This window comes from Phaenicophaeus curvirostris, chromosome 19 (assembly GCF_032191515.1).
Source record: "Phaenicophaeus curvirostris isolate KB17595 chromosome 19, BPBGC_Pcur_1.0, whole genome shotgun sequence".
In the NCBI taxonomy this organism is placed as follows: domain Eukaryota; kingdom Metazoa; phylum Chordata; class Aves; order Cuculiformes; family Cuculidae; genus Phaenicophaeus; species Phaenicophaeus curvirostris.
In genome coordinates this window covers 2,138,588-2,160,510 of record NC_091410.1, presented here as the reverse complement: position 1 = coordinate 2,160,510, position 21,923 = coordinate 2,138,588, and the positions used below count along the sequence as shown (strand labels likewise).

Genomic DNA, 21,923 nt, shown 5'->3' with positions numbered 1-21,923 from the left:
GGGCCCAACTGGAGATTTCATCTCTTGAAGTGCCTCACTGAGCCAAAGTCTGGCTCTTCCTTTTTAGTAGGCTATAGGCCTACAAAATAAATCAGCTTTCCAGCCAGAAGACTGTAAGAGTAGGCAAAAGTTTTTAAAACACTGTTGGGAGCTGCATGATGTTGTGACCAATATTTGCTTTTTACCCTTTGGTGTCTGGAAGCAATTAATTTGCAGGTATTTTCCCCAGCAGTCCTGGGCACGTGCACAGAAAGAGCTCCAGCTGGGCTGGTCACTGAAGGACAATGTATAAAGATATGAAATGGAAGATAGCAAAATTGCAACAAAAACAAATTCTGTTTTGTTTTGTTTTTTTTTCCAAGAAAGCCTGATGATGAACAAAGGAGGCCAAAGAAATAATACGGTAGTACAAGTGTAGTACTGCCAAGTGAAATAGACTCATCTGTACAAATAAAACGTATTTATGATGTAAAATACCAATAGAACACAAAACTGAAAATATATGCCTTCAGTTCTTAAATTGTGCCTTTACTGCAAAGGACTGTAGCAAGTACAAACAACGTGGGAACAGGTGGACCAAAAATCGGAAGTATCAAACTTCGAGTACCGTATGATTTTAACCTTATCAGAAAGTAACTGGCAAAAGTAATCAGTGTCACAATAATCAATACCTGTTTGCCTTGGCCAGACAGCAGGCGGTTCAATGCGCTCTCAAAGTACGGTAAACATGGGGTTTCCCATTCTTTTTATGCACCCCTGCAATCACTTCTGGCAGCCTTTGTTTCACCCATCGATGCAGCTGAATGGCTTCCAGCAGCCAGGCAGTGCTGGTCCTCCCTCCCACAACTCCACAGGCCTTCCCAGGTGGAGCCCGGGATGGAACACCAGAGCCCACGGGAGCCAGCAGACATGCACGGCTGTCAGAGTAGCTCTTGGTGTGGCTCCCAGGTCTTGTGCAGCAGAACAAACAAAAAACCCCTAAACCTTACTGGGTCAACCATTTTAAAGGACTAAAACAATATTGACTCACATTGGTCTTCTTGTATACATATTCAAAAATAACAACTCAGGTTTTGCACCCTGTTTCCATTTGTCCTATCAAAAAGGCAAACTTCTGATGAACTCTCCTGCATTGCACAATTTGTCTGTCACACCAGACAAAAAGAACAAATGTGTTTTTCTTGAACCAGAACTACTGCTGTCTCGCTGCTGTCAGAGATATTGCAAAACTCATAGTAATGGATCTGATCAGAGTTCTCAGGCACTAAATGGTGAACAGAGCTTCACTATGCTGGATGTTGCATAAAAGAAACAAATTATTTAGGCAACTAAATTGCTTCTAATGTAAAACAGTAAGGACAGAAGGTAGAGAAAGCCAGGCATGCCACAAGTATCCAGTAGCACTGCAAACCGCAGACCCTTAAGAAATAAAGCCCATCATATACATTAATATCCCTTAAAAAGAATGATCCTTTAATGCACTTTAAATTAGTTTTTACTTGTAAAATATGTTCAATGAAACAGTGGATAATATACAATGTCTTCAGTACTTACTACAGGAAATGGATGGCAAAGAAGGAGAAACAACTGAAATAAAACTTTGTCTCTCATGTCTCCTTGAAATTGAAACAGGCCACAAAAGCTGGAAAACATAGGGAGAAAACAGATCTTGTGTGATATCTGTGTTCTAATGGCAGAGGTACATCCTGACAGGTCAGAAGGAAGATCTGTATCAGAAAACAGGGCAGGAGGGGAAGCTTTGCTTCTGCCAGGAAACCTCAGTTCCAAGTGCTGTGGGAATGCAAACACTGAGGGCAAGTGCACTGAACTCTTCACGGTTTACCAAGATGCCACACACCAAGCACAAACTTGGTGTTACTGGCCAGCAGCAGCAAATCTGTGTGCTGAAACCCACATGTGAATCGGGCCCTTGAACAGACAACAAAAGCACAGGGTAGGCACACAGGCGTTAAAGACAAATTAGAAACTTCTCATTTTAGGCTGTTTTGCACCTTTAAACTGCTAACAATAAAGCAATGAAATTAAGTCAATAAAATCATTGCTTGACATTTTTGGTTTGCCTGCTCTGCTCTCTGAACTGAGGGCTTTTACCTAAGCCAGATTACAATCTGCAGGTGTTTTCTGCTCTTTCTAGTACATATGTAGGATCTAATCAACCCATTATAAATATTTTGCATTGGCCCGGTGTCAGGCTCTGCACAGGCAAAAAACAAATGGTTCACTGCATCTTTAAGAATATCAACAACATTTCAGAAGTTGATAAATTTTATCAGATCCTTCCTATTTTCATCTCAACCACACAGAGGTCCATGAAACTCGCACAACTTTATATTACGTGTATCTGTGTGCATTTGTTGTTTAAATATCCATGAAGCAGACCCAGCTTCTACAGCTGGCCTGTACTCCAGTTAAATTTTCTTGACTTTTTATCAGCAGAGAAAAGATTTCTTTATTTCATCAACTTACACTCCTATACTGGAACGAAGCTTCCGGATGTCTTTGGATTTTTTGATCTCTTCTTTACACAGGGTAAGTAACTTCACTGGAAAGGGATGGCTGGAAATGGGAAAGGAAAAAGATAAGCAATAGATTTCAGTAGAATTTCAAACCCATTTAATGACTGTAAGTTAACACTGAAAGGAGAGGAAAGACACGGCAGAGCACTAAGTGCTTCTTCCACAACAGCACACTCTGCTGTAGGTGGCCTTTGGCACAGACACAGGGGAGCAGGGCCACGATGCTTCCAGACCTACTCTTTTACAGGGCAGGGAAGGGATCAGTATTAATTACTTACATTGCTACTACCTATATGCTGGGGTGTGAACTACATGGATCCAAACTATCCAGTATATGCCTGATAAAGCCATGGCTTTACAACAAAACGTGGCAGGATCAGAAATACCACATCAGGAACTAAAACATTCTGCAGCCAAAGAGAAATTATTTATTCTACACACCATTGTGGTGCCTTGGCCATTTCCTAAAGTCTGCAACCAAACTTTACATAAAAGGGAATGAATGTTGTTCTTAAATACTCTACCATTTCACAGCTCAAATTCCTTTAGTGATTCCAGACAACATAATTAAACACAGGGCTTACAGTTCTGTTCAGCCTATGAGTCATGAAGCCATCTTTAAATATATTTAGCGAATTCTTTTCCCTTTCCACAGTCTGGGAAACGTGATTCTCTCAGCTCTTTCCCAGACACTCATACAAACACTAGTATTGTTAGGATCTATTAAAAAGAAAGGGGAATACTGCTTTTATTTCAATACAAATTATTTAATCTTTTACTTGCCACACTCAAGACTGAAGTACCATAGAAAGAAACTATTTCATATTTGTCTAGTAAGGTCAACTCAGCTGCATAGTTTGGAAACCGCATTGTATTGTGTAAGTAAAGCAGAAAGCAAAAATCCTAATTTTTCTTTTCTGCTACCATGATTCAAAGCTGTGGATAGAAACTACTCAAAAAAAGCTGTGTGGTGTGATGGAAACCACACACAAATAGCAGGATGTTTTGTAAGTCACTGCCCCTTGTTATATGCAGTTTTCCAGACTAGAGTTTGTGTTTTTTAATGACTTGAAAAAAATTCTTAACAAAATACTGGTATATACTGGCAAATCTTGACCTCTTTAAAAACCTGAACAACAAAGCATTAAGCTAAAGAACATTGTCTACAGCTGTCTCAGTACTGACCAGAAAACAATCCTAAAAGAGTAAATGAAATTGGCAGGATTTCAGTGTTGATATTGAGGTTTCATAAGAGATTTTCAGAGCTGACAGTGGCTCTTAGGACTGAAGACTGAGGAAAGTTGACTTAAAATACCTCCATATAATGCTGCAAGAGCATGGTCCTGGCCATCTATTCCCTGCAGACAGGCCAGCACTGTTTCCATATCTTTAAGGAGTATAAGAAGCATAGAAAGCACGCAGGACGTGTGTGATGAGAATGACAGGCATCTGCCTGAATGAGTTGGTGTGTGTCTCTAAAGATATGGATTTGTCTGGGTAGGTGAGGGAAGAGCACCTCTTCAAATTCAGAGGAGGGATGTTTTTTCTTACCTTTGCGAAATGTCTCATTCTCCTACTCCCAATTACACAAAACTATTGTACAGACAACTGATTACAATACCTGCAATGCAGGCCTGGCCTTCAGCACAGAACAGCACCAAAATAGTGAATTAGGTGAGACTTAAATTGGTTGAACATAGACATTGTTGAGAAGTATAGCAACAAAGAGACCAATTGGAACACGAGCATCTGGAATATATTTAATACACATACTCTTACGTGCAGCATTTTGTGTTTAAAACAGATGCACTTTCCTTTCTGTCCTTTGCCAGTTTTACATTTGTAATAACCAAACCTCACCTATGTGTGATCTCAAATGAGTCAAATAGCTGGGCCTCGTTAGAGGAAATTGAGAAAATTCCTTCTCCTGCGTGGGCACAGTGCCAGCAGAAACAGAGCCAGCATCTGTTGAAAAGGGATCAGGCTGAAGTCTCTACATTATGTACACTGGGTGCACATGGGACTGCAAAAAGGTGTGGGCTTTTTCCTCCTAAAGATGACCAGAGTGTCAATAGTTCAGCTCACATCACCTGAGGTGGTGCAAACCCAGAGCTGTGCTCTGTGCTTTATGGTTTACTATGCTCTAGCAGTATAATTGCTTTACAAAAATCCTTGGGAGCATATAGTACGTGAGAAACCTGTGTCAGGGATCACTGGGGACACACACCTTCTTAAGACCGCCAGAAAAATATCACACACATACAATGAATGAATACTTCTGCTGAATATGTACAATATATAGAGATAAGAAACACCATTTTTACTTATTCCTCCAGAAAGTGCTAGATCTTGTATTGTTGTTCAAAGCCTTTTCTCTTCACATGACACTGAGCATTAGACTAATCTTGCTGTACTTCCCAAGGCACAAGCAATCTTTCTGGGCTTCAGCAGACTCAGCATCACTGGTGAGCATTCTCTCAGGAGAAGAGCAGAATGACTCCTGCAGCTACAAGAGCCACAACCAGAAAACGATGCTCCAGTCCAGTGTTGCAAGTGGCAACACTCTCCAATTTATTCTCTATCCCTTGTCCTGCTACTAGCAAGACAGGCACTGGTGAGTTTAAAAAACCCCAATACGCTCTGCATTATTTACGACAGCTTCGTTTCATGCAGGGTACCTTCTCTACCGTCTCTCTAATCCATGAGCACTCCCTATGTTATCATAAATACAGCTCCACAAATTCATAGTGTACATGAAGAGGAAATCCTGATGTTTTGTGTTGTGCCAGCACAGAGAAAGAATGCCATTTCAGCAGTGAGCTCTGGCCCTGACTGGAGTGGGAGGATGCGCAGGTCAGGGAGCAGATGGCAGGTGAACAATGACGCAGTCTCACAAAGGCATTCGGCAGCTCTACCTGCGCTGCTGCCAGAGGAAACAAGTTTCCCTCCTTCCCCCCATCACTTCCCTCCTTTTGGCACAGTTTGTGAGCACAGAGCAGAAGACCCTGAGGAACTACCTCAAGCTGAATTTTACTGGAAGAAAGGTATTTTTAACCTGCAACAGTTCTCTAATGCCATTAATTGTGCTGCCACACAAACCATTCCTGCAGCTCCCAGGGAGGGGGAACCTCTCCCACTGGATATGCAGGTTTATGCCAGCTTAAGAGGCGGGGGGGAAGGAACAGCCTGAAAAATGGCAGGCAGAGCTTTTCTTTTCATACTACAGATGCAGACTAAGCCAAGCACAACAAAGAAAAGCTGCTTCTGATGGTTTTTTGATTACCTGGTGATACCACAGTCGGTTCATGTCAAACCCCACTGGACAGTACCTTATGCCACGCTCTGCTTCCCTGTTGGTGGGTTCCACAGGGCCCTGGCAGAGCAACGACACACGCATGACAACACAACAACAGAGGAGAAACACCCAGCAATCCACTTGCCCTCCTGCACAGTGCCCACAAGAGCCAGCAACACAGGGCCTGTCACAAATGCCAGGACTACACCAGCAATGTCAGGCTGCGTATTCTGCAGGTCATGAGCCACACGGTGTGAAGAGGCAGGAATGCGCTGTGGTTCCTCTGCGGGGCAGGAGTGACACCAGCTGGCAACAGGCTTTAACAGGAGCACTGAGCTCCTCACATGTTAAACTAATTCAGCCAGTAGTTGTTAATCTTGTTTAAATTAAACAGCCGACTGTTAAGCTGCTGGCACAGGCACAATCCTGATGCTACCCATCCTACAACCTGAGGTGTCACAACTCCACTCAGCTTAATGTGGGAATAAATGAGGGAAAGGGATGAAATGGCAGCCAGACACCCCAAGGAATGCCCTTGTCCCGCTACCAGCAAGATTAGCCACCAGTGAGTTCAAAAAAGCCCAATATGCTCTGCATTATTTATGACAGCTTCATTTCAAGCAGGGTACCCTTCAGCTCCATCGGAGCCAACACTGGTGTGTATGCACCCCTAACTGCACCCCAATGACACCTGCCATAGGGAGAAAATTCAAACAATGCCCCCAGTACAACTCCGGGCTCCTTCATTGATCCCATTCTGCTGATCCGCACACACGCCCAGTGCACAACAGAACCTACATGTCAGGTTCTCCTGGCTCTCCACATCATGACTTGCTCACCATTACCTCTCCTCTACAAGGTACCTATCTTACCAAAACACGCTTACAGGCGGGAACTGAGATCTCTGTCTCTTTCCAACTGTCTTCAAATGTTCCAGAACTCTGGCCTTCCCAAACTTTCCCATGACAATGAGTTCTTGCATTTCATGCCATTATTTCATTCCCTTGCCACAAGAACAATCCTCTGGGTTGTACAATTATTACTTTTCTTTTTTGGTTTCGTCACCAAACTGGAAGCAAATACATTTGGACAAGCTTCAAAATCTTCCCTCCACCCCATAAACCCCCTTGGATTTTATTCCAAGCCTTTTTAACAAAGAACTACAATGGCACCACAGGACTGAGCTTAAGCCACACCTGCACAACAAATGCAACGATGCTACCACACACTTTCTGTTTAGTGACCCGTGATGTGGGAGAGACAGACTCTACCTGGGATCTTGACCTATAATCTTCCCCGGCAGGGAAGCTTTGAGCCTATATGGAAGTCCCAGATCACTGGCATCGTTACCAAACCAAACAAGGAATAGTCATTCCATCTGTGAGTATTTGACCAATTTTAAATTCCCATTCAAAAATGGACTGCCAAATTTTATTTAAGAGAAAACATCTAAATACAGTCTTCAAAACAAAACTCTATTAAAACTTTTAGAGTGATAAAACTTTGTCAAATTTACATACTGTGAGGAATTCTTGAATTAACAGGTTCCAAATCCAGTACACCTTCTGGTAGGGTTCACATTCTCCAAGTGTCTGTGCATGTGCCACGATGCTGCTTGTGGAGTGTATTTAAGTACTACTGACATAAAAATCATTCTCTTCTGAAATATGTGCAGAAAAGCATGATTTCATGTTGGAATTTCTTTGTCATGTTTATCCATTCTCAAACTAAACACTTTCCAAAAGACTGAATTCGGTGTGGAAAAGTCGAGATGTACCTTTTTAAGTCTTCTTATTAGAATCTCATTTAAGTTCTTTGGGGATATTCACATAACAAAAGCAGGGTGATTCTTGAAGCAACTGCATGTAGGCTCACTGTTCTGCAACCCCAGGACAGGGCAGCACCACTGCTGAAGGCTCACAGTACTATGCAGAATGCACTGCAAAACACATGCCTTTAGGGAAGCTGGAAAGCAGCGAAGCTGAATGGATCTGACACCGGCCCATGTCTGCCAGGCAAAACATGCAAACTGAATTCCGTTAAGGCACTAGGTCTTAAACAACGAACCAACAACCAGCTTCTACATTGATGTGAAAGTCTAAGATTTTATCAAGACCTGTTCAAGGTTGTCTGGTCCAGAATTTATCACAGCTGCTCCACTCCAGGAAAATTAACACAGCACATGCCTATACACACACACACACACACACACACACACACGCTTTAGAGTCCTGTACACTCACAGCTTGAGTAACGCTCAGCCACAGTCAGTGTGGGATTCAAGAGGCCTGTTGTATAGTGAAAAATAAACAAAAAAGTCTTTTAGCAACTTACTTCTCTTGCACAGTAAATATATCAAAACAGCGATTTGTCAGCATTTGGTCCAGCATTGTCAGGAGAGGTACAGACACCCTGATGAAAGGAAATAATTTAACAATGTAAACGCACTCCTTGGCATATAAATATACACTTCTTTAGTTAGAAGCAAAGGAAGAAACTTCCTATCCACTGACACATATTTAAATTAGAACAGTAATTTACACAGAGGAGGGTTGCTCAGGTACTCCTGGATGTTGGCAAAATCATCCCGGTTGGCTGAGAGGGGGACAGTTCATTAACAGCTGAAAGGAAAAAACCTCACTAACAACACATCTGGTTTAAATCTGCAGGGTCCTGAAAACACAGTTAACAGCAGTAGAAAATATTAATTTATTTTCTAGAATATAAACAACATATTCCACAAAACGTATTCAATGTCACACCACCTTCTCAGTACAGGTAATTAACAAATGAATGATCATGCAATGTATCAGCTGGGATCAGTATGGCCACATTTTCTATTGGAACAGCTGAGACAAGAAATAAATAAATAAAAATAAAATAAAACTGAAAAATCTATCAATAGGGTTTTTTCTCCCATAAGGAATATTTTCTATTTTTGCACAAGTTTGATAAGTGACTGCTAGATAAAATAAACTCACTATGCAGAATGAGTCACTTTTAAAGAAAAATCTTCACAAGAAAATTACACTTTAAGTATTTGTGTAAAACCACTACCTAACTGAAAGCAGGCTGGACTACCCTGGAGAGTGTGCAGCAATGTACAATCCCAAACACTGGATTCTATAAAACCCAGCGCTAATCACTTTACACCCAATATTAAAATACAGTAAGTGCAAAACATTCTACTATCACACCTTTGTTTTACGTTTTACCTAAGGTACTGCTGTACCACACAGGGGGATGAAAGCAAATCCACATGGTTCACGCATGCTTCATCTAGACATGTTAAAAAAGCTGTGCCATATCCTGCTGTTAAAGATAAATCAGCGAACTAAAGACATTACCGGTCATTCCGGAGGTTGTCCTCAAAGATCTTCAGCAATGACTTGCAAAAACTCTCCATAGCGCTGGGATCATTCTGGATTTTCTTCATGTAGTCAAAAAGGCTCTGGGCAGAGTATCTGAGCTGTAACAGAGGAATCTCAAATGAAAGGCCTGGGAATAAACCCACTGCAACACAGAAACACGGACTACAGAGGATTGTGCTCATTTCTCACTGCACCAGGTCTCCTGCTGCACTGGGAACACGCTCTCCCAACAGCAGACGACTGGGTACACTTGGTATCAACACTTGACAGGAAGATGGCTATTTGGCTTTCATTACACGTTTTTCAAGGTTTTCTTTTTTTTTTAACTTTTTAAGTTTTGCCATTGTAGGAAAAAGATCACATTAAAGGTTCATTATTTTCTTTATTTTAAAATAAAACATCCCCAAACCACAATGATTACCTTGCTTTACTTCAAATAACTATATTGTTATGGGTTTGAAAGCTGAAGAGTACACAAGTTCAAGAAGTAATGTTTATTAAACAAGCTGATGGAACTGGAAACGCAGGGGAGCTCTGGGGCACACAGTGCATGCCATAAACCAGCAAGGAACTCAGAGTAAAAGAAACCCACTCAGGAATACTGACTCTTCGTTTAACATTCTGCTGTTGATTGGCTAGTTTAGCCAGAAAGCAGGAGGAAGCTTCGGCACATACAGACTCATAGAATGGTTTGGGTTGGAAGGGACCTAAAAGCCCATCCACTTCCACCCTCTGCCACAGGCAGGGACACCTCCCAAAGGATCAGGGGCTCCAAGCCCCATCCAACTGGGCCCTGAACACCTCCAGGGATGGGGCAGCCACCACTTCCCTAGGCAACTTGGGCCAGGGCCTCCCCACCCTTACAGGAAAACATTTCTTCCTAAGATCTCATCTCAATCTCTCCTCTATCAATTTAAACCATTCCTGCTCATCCTATCCCTGCCCTTCCTAATCAAGAGCCCCTCCCCAGCTTTCCTGAAGCCCCTTTCAGTACTGGAAGGCTCCTATAAGGTATGTTCCAGAACTAGCTCTGAACTAGCTTTCCAAAGCTTTAGCCCGCTCATACACAACACAGTCCAGTGACCCATACTGCCTGGAAAGCAGCACAGGCTGCCTTTCTATAAGTGGAACTTAGCGGGCCATGCAGAAGCAGAAATATTTCTTTAATAGGATCAAGCAATTTAAAGAAATTAAGTTGCTCTGCATTTCAAATAACAGCCAAATCTCAGTAGAAATTGTTTAAATATTTGTAAAAGCCAGCTACACTAAACAGAAATACTGACTGGAATCGAGTATGGTATTTTTATATGCCAAAAGCAGTGTTAGTGTGTTTCCCTGCATCCTAAGAATGAACTGTGTTCTTACACTAAGAGGTTTTACAGCATACACATTGTAAGGAAGAGAGATTTCCTGAAAAATTAAAACCTGCTTAATTATTTTATACTTGCCTTTAAAACAATCTGTGCATTTAAGACCACTACAAATAAAGAAGAAATACTTTAATACCTGACAGTAGCAGACAGCAATTATAAGCAGAAGAAAGGTTACATCCAAGTGAAGTCTCAGGAAAAAATCTGAAAATGTGTATGGTTAACCATGTCATTTTGTTTCCCATTTCTTTTGCCTTTTAAACTACCTTGCAGATCTCACAACATTTTTTGAAGAAAGCTTAATTCCTCGATGCTTTTTGGCAGATTCAAATGACTGAAAAGGCCAGAATGGGCACGAAATTAAAGGGCAAGCATAGCTACATGTAGGACATTCCAAAGCTGTGCAAAACCAAGACAGAGTAGCAGGCTAATCAGAAAAACTGTATAATGAAGATAGCATTTCTTCATTAGCAAGTAATTAAACTACATGAAAGTACAGGTATGGATAAACCATCAGTTAGCTGCTCGGCAGGTTTAAAAATGGGACAGTGATCAAATAGCCAGCACAGACCATGTAAATTGTACTGGAAGAACCTTTAACATAACACGATAGCATTCCATGAACAAGATAAATACACATCTCCTTTTCTCCCACACAGCCTAGGAAGACAGTACATGAGCTATAACCTTAACTGCTCATAAGGGTTTGCAGAGAAGAGCATTTCCAAGTTTCTGCCACAACTTTGCAGCACACAGAATTCACACTGTATCAAACATGTCACATTTACCCTTCCCTGGCTGCATGAGGATTGGCAAATGACATTGGGAGATTAATGGGTTCAACTGGGACACTATAAAAGTTCAAGAAGAGGTCTTAGAATGACCTTGCTCTTATTAACCACAGTAAACACAGGATTTGTCAAGGCTTGACTCATCCATCACCTAAGCCATAAACAGGTACTTCAGTGACAGATAACACACCATAAGGTGAACAAGCGTGCAAAGGGACCATTTGTCTGATGATAAAATTACAGTCCTGAGGCTTTAACTTCCCGAATTGAGGGAAAAGTGTGAGGAAGTGTAACCACAGCCAAGGAAGAAGGTAGCTACAGCTCTAGGCAGGCGCATGGCATACATAGAAAGTTCCTACATAAACCTTCACAAAGTTGCTTCCTAGTCAGGTTGGTACAAAAAAATGAAGCCTAAAAAGAGTTTTGAGGCAACAACTCGCACTGGTATGACCAAAAGAAAACCGGCTTAGGCTGGTTTTGTAGCAGAGTACTCAAAATCTCACGTACCTGCCAGCTACAAAGACATCCAATCTACTGAAGAGCTCTGATTCTTACTTCAGAGTATGATCTTGGACAGACCTGATAACAAAGCCACTGAGGAGTAACTAAAAAGGAGGAACCTGTACTGAAGGTATTCAGCAGATTGATATCCCCTACTGGCTGTCAGTCTCCAATCCAACCACTGTCTCCTCAGAGTCCCAGGGACCTTAACAGGGTTCAGTCTTCTGCACCTAATGCACCACAAACTGAATTCAAGCGAGTAATCTCTAGGAAAGCCTGGGCAAGATCAGGTGTACAGGTTACTGCTAATGGCTACAGTTTTCAGAGAAGGACTTCAGCAGAGAAAGACTTGCTCAAAGAGTCAGAACATCCCTGTAACACGTGCAGAAGAAACCATGTTATCCTCAGCAAGTAAACTGGAGTTTCGGATCAGTTCAGACACTGAAGAGGCAGAGCTCATTTTCACAATAACTTCAGAAAAAAATCACATTATCATTTCAACGTTAGCACAAGTGAAACCACGTCTCCCTCCTGTTGATACCTCAAATGTGTGCAGGCCAGTAACTCTAAGACTCAAGTCAGTGATATTTTATGAGAAGCAGGAATATAATATTTCACACTATTTTTTTCTTTTTTAAAAGAATGTCAAAAATTATTCTCAAATGCACCTTGCTTGAGAATCATCAACCAAGAAAACTGGACTTGGAGCCTGTTCCTTCAAACCAAAAATGCACATCCTTTTGCCATAGACAGGCTTTAATCTCTTGTCAAGTGCTTTAACATGCATTCATTGAAAACTTTTGGAACTGGCTACTCCCAATAATTATAGGTCTTTGGCATCTCATGCTGAAATCATGCTACTGGCTTGGCAGAAAACTTTTCATTTCCAAAATAGGTTTTTTGTTGTTTTGGTTGTTGCTCTGAGGACTTTTTTTTTTTTTTTTTTGCGGGGGGTTGTTGTTTAAAGCTTTTGCTTTAAATTTCTATAACATTTTAAAATGTTACTTTCACTCTTCTTCATGGGAGGGGAATCACAGGACATTCTGTTCTGATTTCCAGTCATCAAGAGGATTTTTTATGCAGCTGTAAGAAACACGCATCATTGTGGGCCAGATACAGATAATCAGAAGATTCTTCTATACAGAGAAAGTGCCCTTGGAGCCAAGGTGATCTTGCAGAATGCCAGATCCCAAAGTGAATTACATCTTCTGTTTTTCTAGATTACTTCAAACACTTGAGCTATAATTCTTTCAGCAACCACCCCACCAATAAAATGTTTCTGAGATGCCCCACACAGTTCAGTTTGGAGAATCTCTTTAAAAAGCAAAACAAAGAACTACTCTTGCTAAATATACCATGGAGCACTCTTAACTATGGAAAAACAGCCACTGACCACTGGATTACAATAAAGCTTTTCCCCTACTAATTCCACAAGACTATTTAAAAACAAATCAATGCTGGAACTCAGGTTATCTTGCAGTATACAAGAACACTCTAACTTCTTTTGAGTGAGAGGGGAAAAAAGGAGAGATCACAAGAACATACAGAGATTACCACAAACACATACTCAAACAGGCCTTTTCCTTTATCCAATATTTTAAAACTCTGTTTCTTTCGTATTGATTTAACTGGAACAGTTCTTAAAAAATTTTATTAGTGCTTTAAATCAGTTCTTGGATATTCAGGAAGGAGCACCGCAGGCCTTGACAGAAAGGTTTGAAACTCAAGTCCTTATAAGAGGTAGCAATTCAGATTTACATATCACATTTTAAATATTAGATTTAATCCACCACACACTGTACAGCCAATACTTTGAGCCTCCCTTGCACTTCAATCTGTCTCAAAAGAGAATTAGGTCATCTTCTTTCAAAAGCCAAAGCCCTCAAGAATATTTTAACCGGAACAAGCCTTTAGCGTTGAAGAAAAATGCAGGGTCACAGAAAGTTAATATTTCAAAATCGTATTTTGAAAACAGTACAGAAGGTTTTCCTAAAATATGCTGCCAGATGGTGACAGAGGGAGGGAGCTGAAGGAACTGAACTGCTTACGCTTTTCAAAAACAAGCACAACCAGAACTTCTTTTTTTTAAAAATGGAAAGTTATTAAAATGCTGAATAAGAATTTTCCTCTGACCTCAGTTAGCAGTCAGAATGTCTGTTCCTCCACAACTTCTCTCCCTTTCTATATTCATATGAATAACTCTGGTTTTGGTGGAGCCTCCTATAATTAACTATGTTTGACCAAAAGCTGTATTTCATGTGCATGGCTGCTACTAAAAAAATCTGTTAAGAGTTACATCGTCTACCCAATAATTATTGTCACAAACCAATAAGCATACATTTTCAAAGTTTTCAAATAGCCATTGCTATATAATTAGTTGCCATTTTTGAAACATTAGAATTCTCAAACATGGCTCAAACCCATGACACTACACAGACACCAAATCCTCAGCTCCACAAAGCCCAAAGACATAGGAACACCTCTGGATAACACGTGAAGAATCCCTGGCACCAGGCAAATCCCATCGTTTGGGCACATACTGAAAAGCTCATGGTAAGACCAGGAAGTGGGAGCCGTGCAAGACAAGATTGGAAGGATTACCTCCTTCCTTCTGTGAACCCAGCAGGAGCTGTTCTCTTTCCACAAAAGCTGCCTGTCTGAACACATACCACTCTTCTACCAGCTTTGTTAATTAGACACAGCAACCTTAATTAGAAACATCCTTAGACACAGTTGGGGTGCTGACTTATGACCACCTCCTCCTCCTGTTACAGGCCACTGCAATTTAAAGATCTAACTGGCAGCCCAGAACATTCCGCTACTGCTTTGATATTTCTTTGCAGTGTCATTGTGAACCCCATCTCGAGCCATGTCCCTGCCGTAGCAGCTGTTTTCATGTGTGTTTCACCTTTGGCTACACCCAATTAAAAAAGTTAGAAGCCAACTATCCTGAAAATAAGAATTCTGAAGCCAGCAAGACACGACAGAACATAAGGACAGAAGGATACACTGAAATTAAAATAAAGTCTGGAAGATGCTGGCAGTGTAACAGACAATTGGAACAGTGCATGAGACATTGTTCTTGCACAGAAGAATGAAACAGAGATTGCAAAGCTTAGAAGAGCCAGACATTTGGATGATACTTTTTTGTAACATAACTTTTGGTATCTGTTACCTTTTTAGAAAACGTGTATCAAATTACCAAAAGAAAAAGCTGAACCCAGGTTACAAATGAAAACAGGGCTTCACCTAATTTAAAAAGAGCAATAAACTTGCATTTAGCCACAATATTTAGCAAGCTGAACAGCTCTTCATCTGTTAACAGCCTGGAGAGGTGAGCAAACAGAAGTTAAGAGCTGACTGAGCCAATAGGCCGAAACACTCAGCTTCTACCAGGCCAGGAAATGAGAAACAAAGAGCCCTTTACTCCTCATTTCCAGCACACTCTATAATTGAAAGAAAACACTTATAAATATGAAAAATAAAAATACCCACCAGGGTTATAAGCATGTCTGGATTTCTTTTAAAACTCCAACATCTGAAATTCTCATAGAATAATTATCTGCAATATCCACTGTAACAGAGCAACCAGGCAACAACTTCATCAGGGAAATGCATCCTTCTACCCAACAGGAGAGCCACGCTTCTTTCTTACCGTTGTCTCTGTTAATCCACCAGCAGACACCGAGAGCCCCAGAAGCACATGGTACTGATATGCTGGCAAACCCAAAAGCTGGGTGATTCGAGGGAAAGCTTCTGATGCAGAATTCCAGTTTAGAGTCTCCTTCTCTGACCTGGGGAAAGGGAAAGCAAAAATATAAACTCTGTGTGCACTGTCTGTCTTCTCTATACATTCCGATGAGAGCTTCTCACCCTCAAGCAGCACATCAGTGATCAAAGTCTCTGAATTACTGAAAAATCAAAGTAATGATTGCTCTTTACACGCATAGGGAAAATACAAATCAAAACTTCGGCCACTGCAAGTGACACAATCTTCTAGTCCTTGTTCTGACTCAGATTAGGGGCTCGAAATACAGCTCCCTTTTCACATGCACTTTTCTCTACACTAAGAAAGCAAGTTTTCCTTCTTGAGTCCCATTTCCAGTTCTCTCCAACCAGCAGTTGACACAAAGCCAGACTTATCCCCGGAAAGGCTGCCGTCTGCCCTGATCAATCAGCAGCCTAACAGAAACAGCACTTTGAGTTAAGAGGCTGAGGTTCTGCTGAACAAACAGCATGGGGACACAAAGCTGCATCTTCCTCATCCCAAACAGGCATCACAACCATCATTCAAGAATGAGTTGTTCTCATTCTTACTTTGACTAGAAATCTTATCTTGGAAAAATAATGCAAAACCAGCTTGGACAAAACAATAGAATTCATCAAAAATTATCATGATGATCAATTAGCGATTTCCAGTCAGGGAGAAAAAAAAATTCAGGAAGGGGAACTGCTAACAAATTCCAGCTCTTATAACAGAAGCAATAATAAACTAGACATCTCATAAAACACAGCTCCCAACAGATCTGTTTTACCAATAGTTTCGCAACTGTCTACAACTGACATGATCTCTAGCATCCAGGATGAAACCGGCTGATTGGTTCAGAAATTACTGTGGTTGATCCAGAGAAGGATTTAAGCAGCACGACCAGGTAAGACCTACTTCCTTCACGAACCATAGTTTCAACGTACACTCATACTATAAAACGTGCCATTTCAGATATTTATGCATATTCATTGTGCACTTCAATGAAATTTCAACAAACGGCACGGAATATTCCCCAATATGCACCATAGGCATTTGGGCAGAGGAATTACATCAGGTTCCTTGCATGAGGTGTAAGTGTGTGCATACATCTTATTTCCACTAGTTTAGGATACCTTCTTCAATATATTACCTTGGAAATATCCTCTCTAGCTCTTCTCGATGAGGTATGTGTGGAACCGGAGGATTGTCAAAATGTAAAAGAGTAAGGAACACAGATCCTGCATGAGCTCGAAATTTATCAATTTTTTCTGCCGACTGTTGGGCCAACCAGCACATAATCTGCTTGCAGCTATGAAGAAGAGAACAATTCACCACATAATTTAAGCAGTAGAATGTGTATTTAAACATAAATAGTTTCAACAATGTAAAAAATACTGAAAGTGTTCTCGTTTAACACTTTATAATGAATGTACAAGTGATTTTAGACACCAACATGGTGACAGACTCTTTAGAGCTTTTTCTACCATAGATCAATCAAAAAACGTCACGTGATACTTAATAGTCATGTACCACTCTTCATCAAAAAAGATACAAAGGTGCTTGCTTTATGGTTTGGATGAACTACTACATTTCAGATAGAAACAGAACAGGAACATTGAGAAAAGTACATTTTCAAGTGGAAAACTGCACAGATAGCAGAGGACAAGGCCTAGGAAATCATGTATATATTTAGCAGACCGTTGGACATGCAAACCAAAAGCATTTTTTTAGAACTATTATGAAAGTTTGCTGTAGCTCAAGCTATGTTTTTTTACTACTAGGAGTATTGTATCATGAAAATCAGCAGTTTTTCTCTATTTCCCTTCTAATAACTCTGCAAAGAAGACAGAAGTGAATACAAACTCCTCTCTACATTTTATCTCATTCAAAATTAGTGATGTTGTGCTCTGGAGAAGCAGGCAAGTTTGCTTTCTGTTTAAGTGAACAGGCAGGGTCTGCAGACGTGGCAGGTACAGACCAAAGCTCAGGGCTGCACTGCAGTTCCAATCTGCCACCCAATTCCTCTCAGTAATATTAGTCTTCTGCAAAATAGATCCAATAGTCACAGCATCTGCATGCGTGTCAGCTTGACGCACTGCGATCACAGGTTCTGTCACAGTCAGCAAAGGCAGTAAGTATAAATATGTAAGCAATGCATTCTGTATGGACTGAAACAGAGTTATAAGGAGATAAGACACAAAAGTAGTACAAGTAGCATACGTGTCGGCATTAATTAACTCCGCTTCATTCTGAACCAGCAGAAGCATCACTTCCATTAAACTTGTCATGGCAGCTTCACGTACCCTGTTGAAACAGACACATCACAGGAGTTACAGCAGTATCTCTTCCAATAAATACATAGGCAGTTCATTTAAATAGAGGCTGGCGAAATATTCAAAGCAAGGAGAGGGTTAACCGCTGAGAGCAGCCATTGTATTTCGGTAGGAGGACTATGCAAAGCTGTATCCCCAGCCCAGCCTGTGCAGCTCGCACTGGCACTTGGGGTACAAGAGCCATCCTGGGTTCCAGGCAAGCTCCCGGCCCCCACCATCTTGGGTTTTATTCCAGCAGGATGTCATCAGATTTATTCGTCACTTTAAGAAGATTAAAATTTAAGAAGGTTAAAGTTACTAAACTATTAGAAATATTTAGTAGATGCATTTAAACCTAAGTGCTTCATCTGCTTCAAATCATCTTCTAAAAGGCCAACCCACATCTTGACAAGGTATTTAAGCACTGTTAAAAGTATCATGTTATTATAAATTTTCAAGTTTAATACTTCCAAATTTAAAAAAAACATGATTCACAATGGCTTAAGTGGCTAAATAATAATTAATTTTATTTTAAAAGATTAGCTCAAGTAACACTAGTTTGTACTCAAAGTGTATATTATCTATATGATGAAGGTTTTCTGCCTTAAAGAGTATGTAAATACAGTCTCAATATAAAAAAAAGATGAAGAGTGTAATTTCCATTAAAACCCAAAGCCAATATACTTGTTGGCAGCCCCATGGTAGATTCTCAATTGACAACATGACCCTGCAGAAGACCACGACCAATCACCCACCATATCACTCACTCGTGGTGATGTCACTCTATCTTAGTAATAATTAAAAAAATAAATGTATCAAACTATTTGAAAAGGCAATTGCCTACTGTGCAAAGGCAAACTCCTGATTCTGATTTCCTAAACAAGATGAAAACAGTTGCCTATGCCATCTAAAGCTGGGTGGGACACTGGTTATACAGGTGAAAAAGGGAAATTACGTTATTTTTTTCCTAAGTAAATTAATACAAGTTTGGCACCTTTTATCAAAGGATGTTTACCTACTCTTTTCATGTAGTATCTGACTATTAGATATTCATGTTTAATACTTGTAGACAGATAGGACAAGTCCCAGCAAACAACCTGTTTAAAGACATGTAAAGTTTGCATCTGGAAAGCAAAAGTGGTGAAACTTTCCCACGATTCCCTTGAATTACAACAAAAACCATCCACCAAAGGAAGGATCCCTCCAGAGGAGTGGCAATTCTCACTGTATCTCTCCATCTTAGTCAGTGGTCTAGAAGAAACAGAATGAGAAAACATTCATATTTGGAAGCCAGCAGTTTGCTATGGGAAATGATTACCTTTCCCTTCAATTTACGTGATTCTTGGCTTGATTTTGGTTGGCATTACCAAAAAAGCTTTAAAACAATCTAGGGCTTAAAGCACATTTGAATTTGAATGGGTGTTTGGAATTAAATTTCCTCATGATTTCATTGGAAATTTCCACTTTGTAGTTTTTGTTTTTTAAATTAAGACATAGACAGGATAAACAATAGGTACAAGAAACTGAAGTGAGACCTGTCAGCCATGCAAGTTTACTTGAATATCTCATTGTACACAGCCAAGTCTTATCTACTTCAGTATCTTGCCTACTTTCGAAAGCAAACGCCTCAGTACCTCTTCTTTCTCTGGCTCCCCACCCTATAGTCTGCTCCTACATTTGATCTCAGTACACCCACATCAGTCTTGTGTTACTGCCCTCTCTCTGACTGAGGACTCATCCACCTCTCCCTTCTTCCTTTGTGAAGCCTGGAATGACTTGCTCTTGATCCATACTAGTTTGCATCCTTGCAAAACTGAGATGTAAAACACACCTACTTTTCTCTGATTTCTTCTCCTGTGTTGTTATTTCCCTGTCCTGTGACAATTTTAGCAGCAGGACTGAAGGCTGAGAAGCTGGGTATCACCATACAACCCAAAAACTAACACAGAAATCTGAACCTAGGCTAACAAAAGCAGTCTAGATTATTTGCCTCGTGTCCTTTTCCAATGCATTTTTAACTATTGCAGTGAAGTACCCCAAAGAAAAAAGCAAGTCAATTCAAAAGTGCCCCATGCTACCATGGCACACGATACCTTTCATCACCTTTGTGCTGCAGAACTGACACTTCCCCTTCTGTTCACAGACAGAGCAGTTACAAATAACCATTGCCACTCGTGCTGGAACAGACAAGATCTCAGTGCCTGATAACAACTCGGTGGAGCACACAGCAGCATAAACTGCCCAGTGACTGCTGGCAGGGAAACACTCCAGCATGATACACACTGTGCAAAAAAAGCAGAGACATCACTTCTCTTCCTACATAGACAAAGGTTGGTGATAGCATTTGTTACAGTTGCTCCAGTTCCTCATGGCAATTACAAACATAATTTACAGTGCCTGTTCCTGTGTTCCAGCTATCTAATAAGCAACCCTGAAGAGGAGAATGTCACTTTAATTAACCTTGTTGTTTGTTTCTTTCTTTTTTAAAGCAATCCTGTGGCTACCAAATAAACAACAACACTGAAGTCAAGAGTGAGTAGGGTAGAGTTCTAAACTAGACATAACCAAAAATGCAAGCCCAAACTAAAAGTTCTCAAACTCAGACAATTCATACTCAGTATCAGGTATTATTACACTAGATTTGAACAGGGACTGACATGATACGTGTGGCTGCTGAAGTTGAATGCAGCCAGTGTCCAGAGCTGGACTGTTTTGCTTGCAGCAGGGAGGAGGGAGCAAGCAGAGACTGTTTCGAACACAGTAAGAAGTACAATGAGCAAGGAGGAGAGCACATCCTCCCTGCCTAGTACAGCCAAATTCTCTTCTCTTGTAGCCTTCCCAAGTAAGCAATCACCATCACAGGTGGCAACTGTCACCTCTGAACTCTGCTAGCTTTGCTAGACCCACGGATAATGGATTTATTCCTGAATTCTGATACTGCTTATTAACAAGCACTATTTCACACAGGGCATATTAGTGCTTTTTACCTGCAGAAAAGCATCCTGACAAGAAAGCCAGTATGCTTTCATCATACTCATTATGGTTGGACTCGATGATCCCATGGGTCTTTTCCAACCTGGTGATTCTATGATTCTATGATTTGTTCTCTAAGACCCATTTTCCACATGGCTTTGTCACCCTGTAACTTGTACCTTGTACAATTCTACAAGATGGAGCAAATAGCATGAAATCTTCACAGCTATTCTGTCTACCATGTTCAAAGACAGCAGGAACTTCCCATCAGCAAGTGTTGCTACATCCCAAATCACAGCTTCTTCAGCAATTAAACACAAACTCAACAAAGGACACAAGCCTGTCCAGTGATTTGGTTCATCAATTTTGACATTGCCTTTTCAGATCAGTGGTACTGAAGGCATACAGAATATTCAAATAAATGCAGTCTTACAAACTGAATCTTCTTTATAGATTAAAGGAACTGTGAAGACTGGAGAACATCACAAAAATATGACTGCTATCGACTTGATCTTATACTATATTCTATAGACTTCATAATAATAGATGTATTCCTACAGATTTATGATTTAATTATTCTTGCAATCTAATAGCTGAAATCACTGGAAATCTGAAATCACGGCACATTTTATAAAGTTTTTATCCAGCACAGTTAAGAGTAACTAGACCTGAACATTTGTCCCTGACGTGTTATGCAACTGCTCCCTCTCCTGGCACAAACTCCCACATCATGAATGGACAATTGGAGTGTTCACTAAGGAGGAGTACATGCATCGTTTCAAAGAAACAGAAGTAATCGCTTACATCACTGCATTTTTTACAATTCACTACACTCCTGATATTCACCAAAACAAACATCTACAAAGCCAGAATAAGGCTGAACTTCAGTTTAAAACACAATAGTCCTCTAACTTCTGAGGCAAGGGACAAGGAAACTGTCAGCCTTTCCTCTCACTTTCTTCTACTCTTCCTCCACTGCATTTCTTCCTATTCCCAAATCTTCAAAATCCAATTTCTAAAAGACA

At 40.6% G+C, this 21,923-nt stretch overlaps 1 protein-coding gene across 1 annotated transcript in view; it reads right to left on the bottom strand.

Annotated features, from left to right (window-relative positions):
• The window catches only part of TBCD (tubulin folding cofactor D), a 132,229-nt gene that overhangs the window by 5,859 nt on the left and 104,447 nt on the right, over window positions 1–21,923 (bottom strand). Inside the window, exons 30-36 of the mRNA XM_069872308.1 lie at window positions 17,834–17,917; window positions 16,764–16,922; window positions 15,521–15,659; window positions 9,180–9,301; window positions 8,167–8,244; window positions 2,488–2,577; window positions 1,555–1,642 (exon numbers count right to left, since the gene is read on the bottom strand). Coding sequence (XP_069728409.1) covers window positions 1,555–1,642; window positions 2,488–2,577; window positions 8,167–8,244; window positions 9,180–9,301; window positions 15,521–15,659; window positions 16,764–16,922; window positions 17,834–17,917 — 760 coding nt within the window. The remainder of the gene's footprint in view (window positions 1–1,554; window positions 1,643–2,487; window positions 2,578–8,166; window positions 8,245–9,179; window positions 9,302–15,520; window positions 15,660–16,763; window positions 16,923–17,833; window positions 17,918–21,923) is intronic.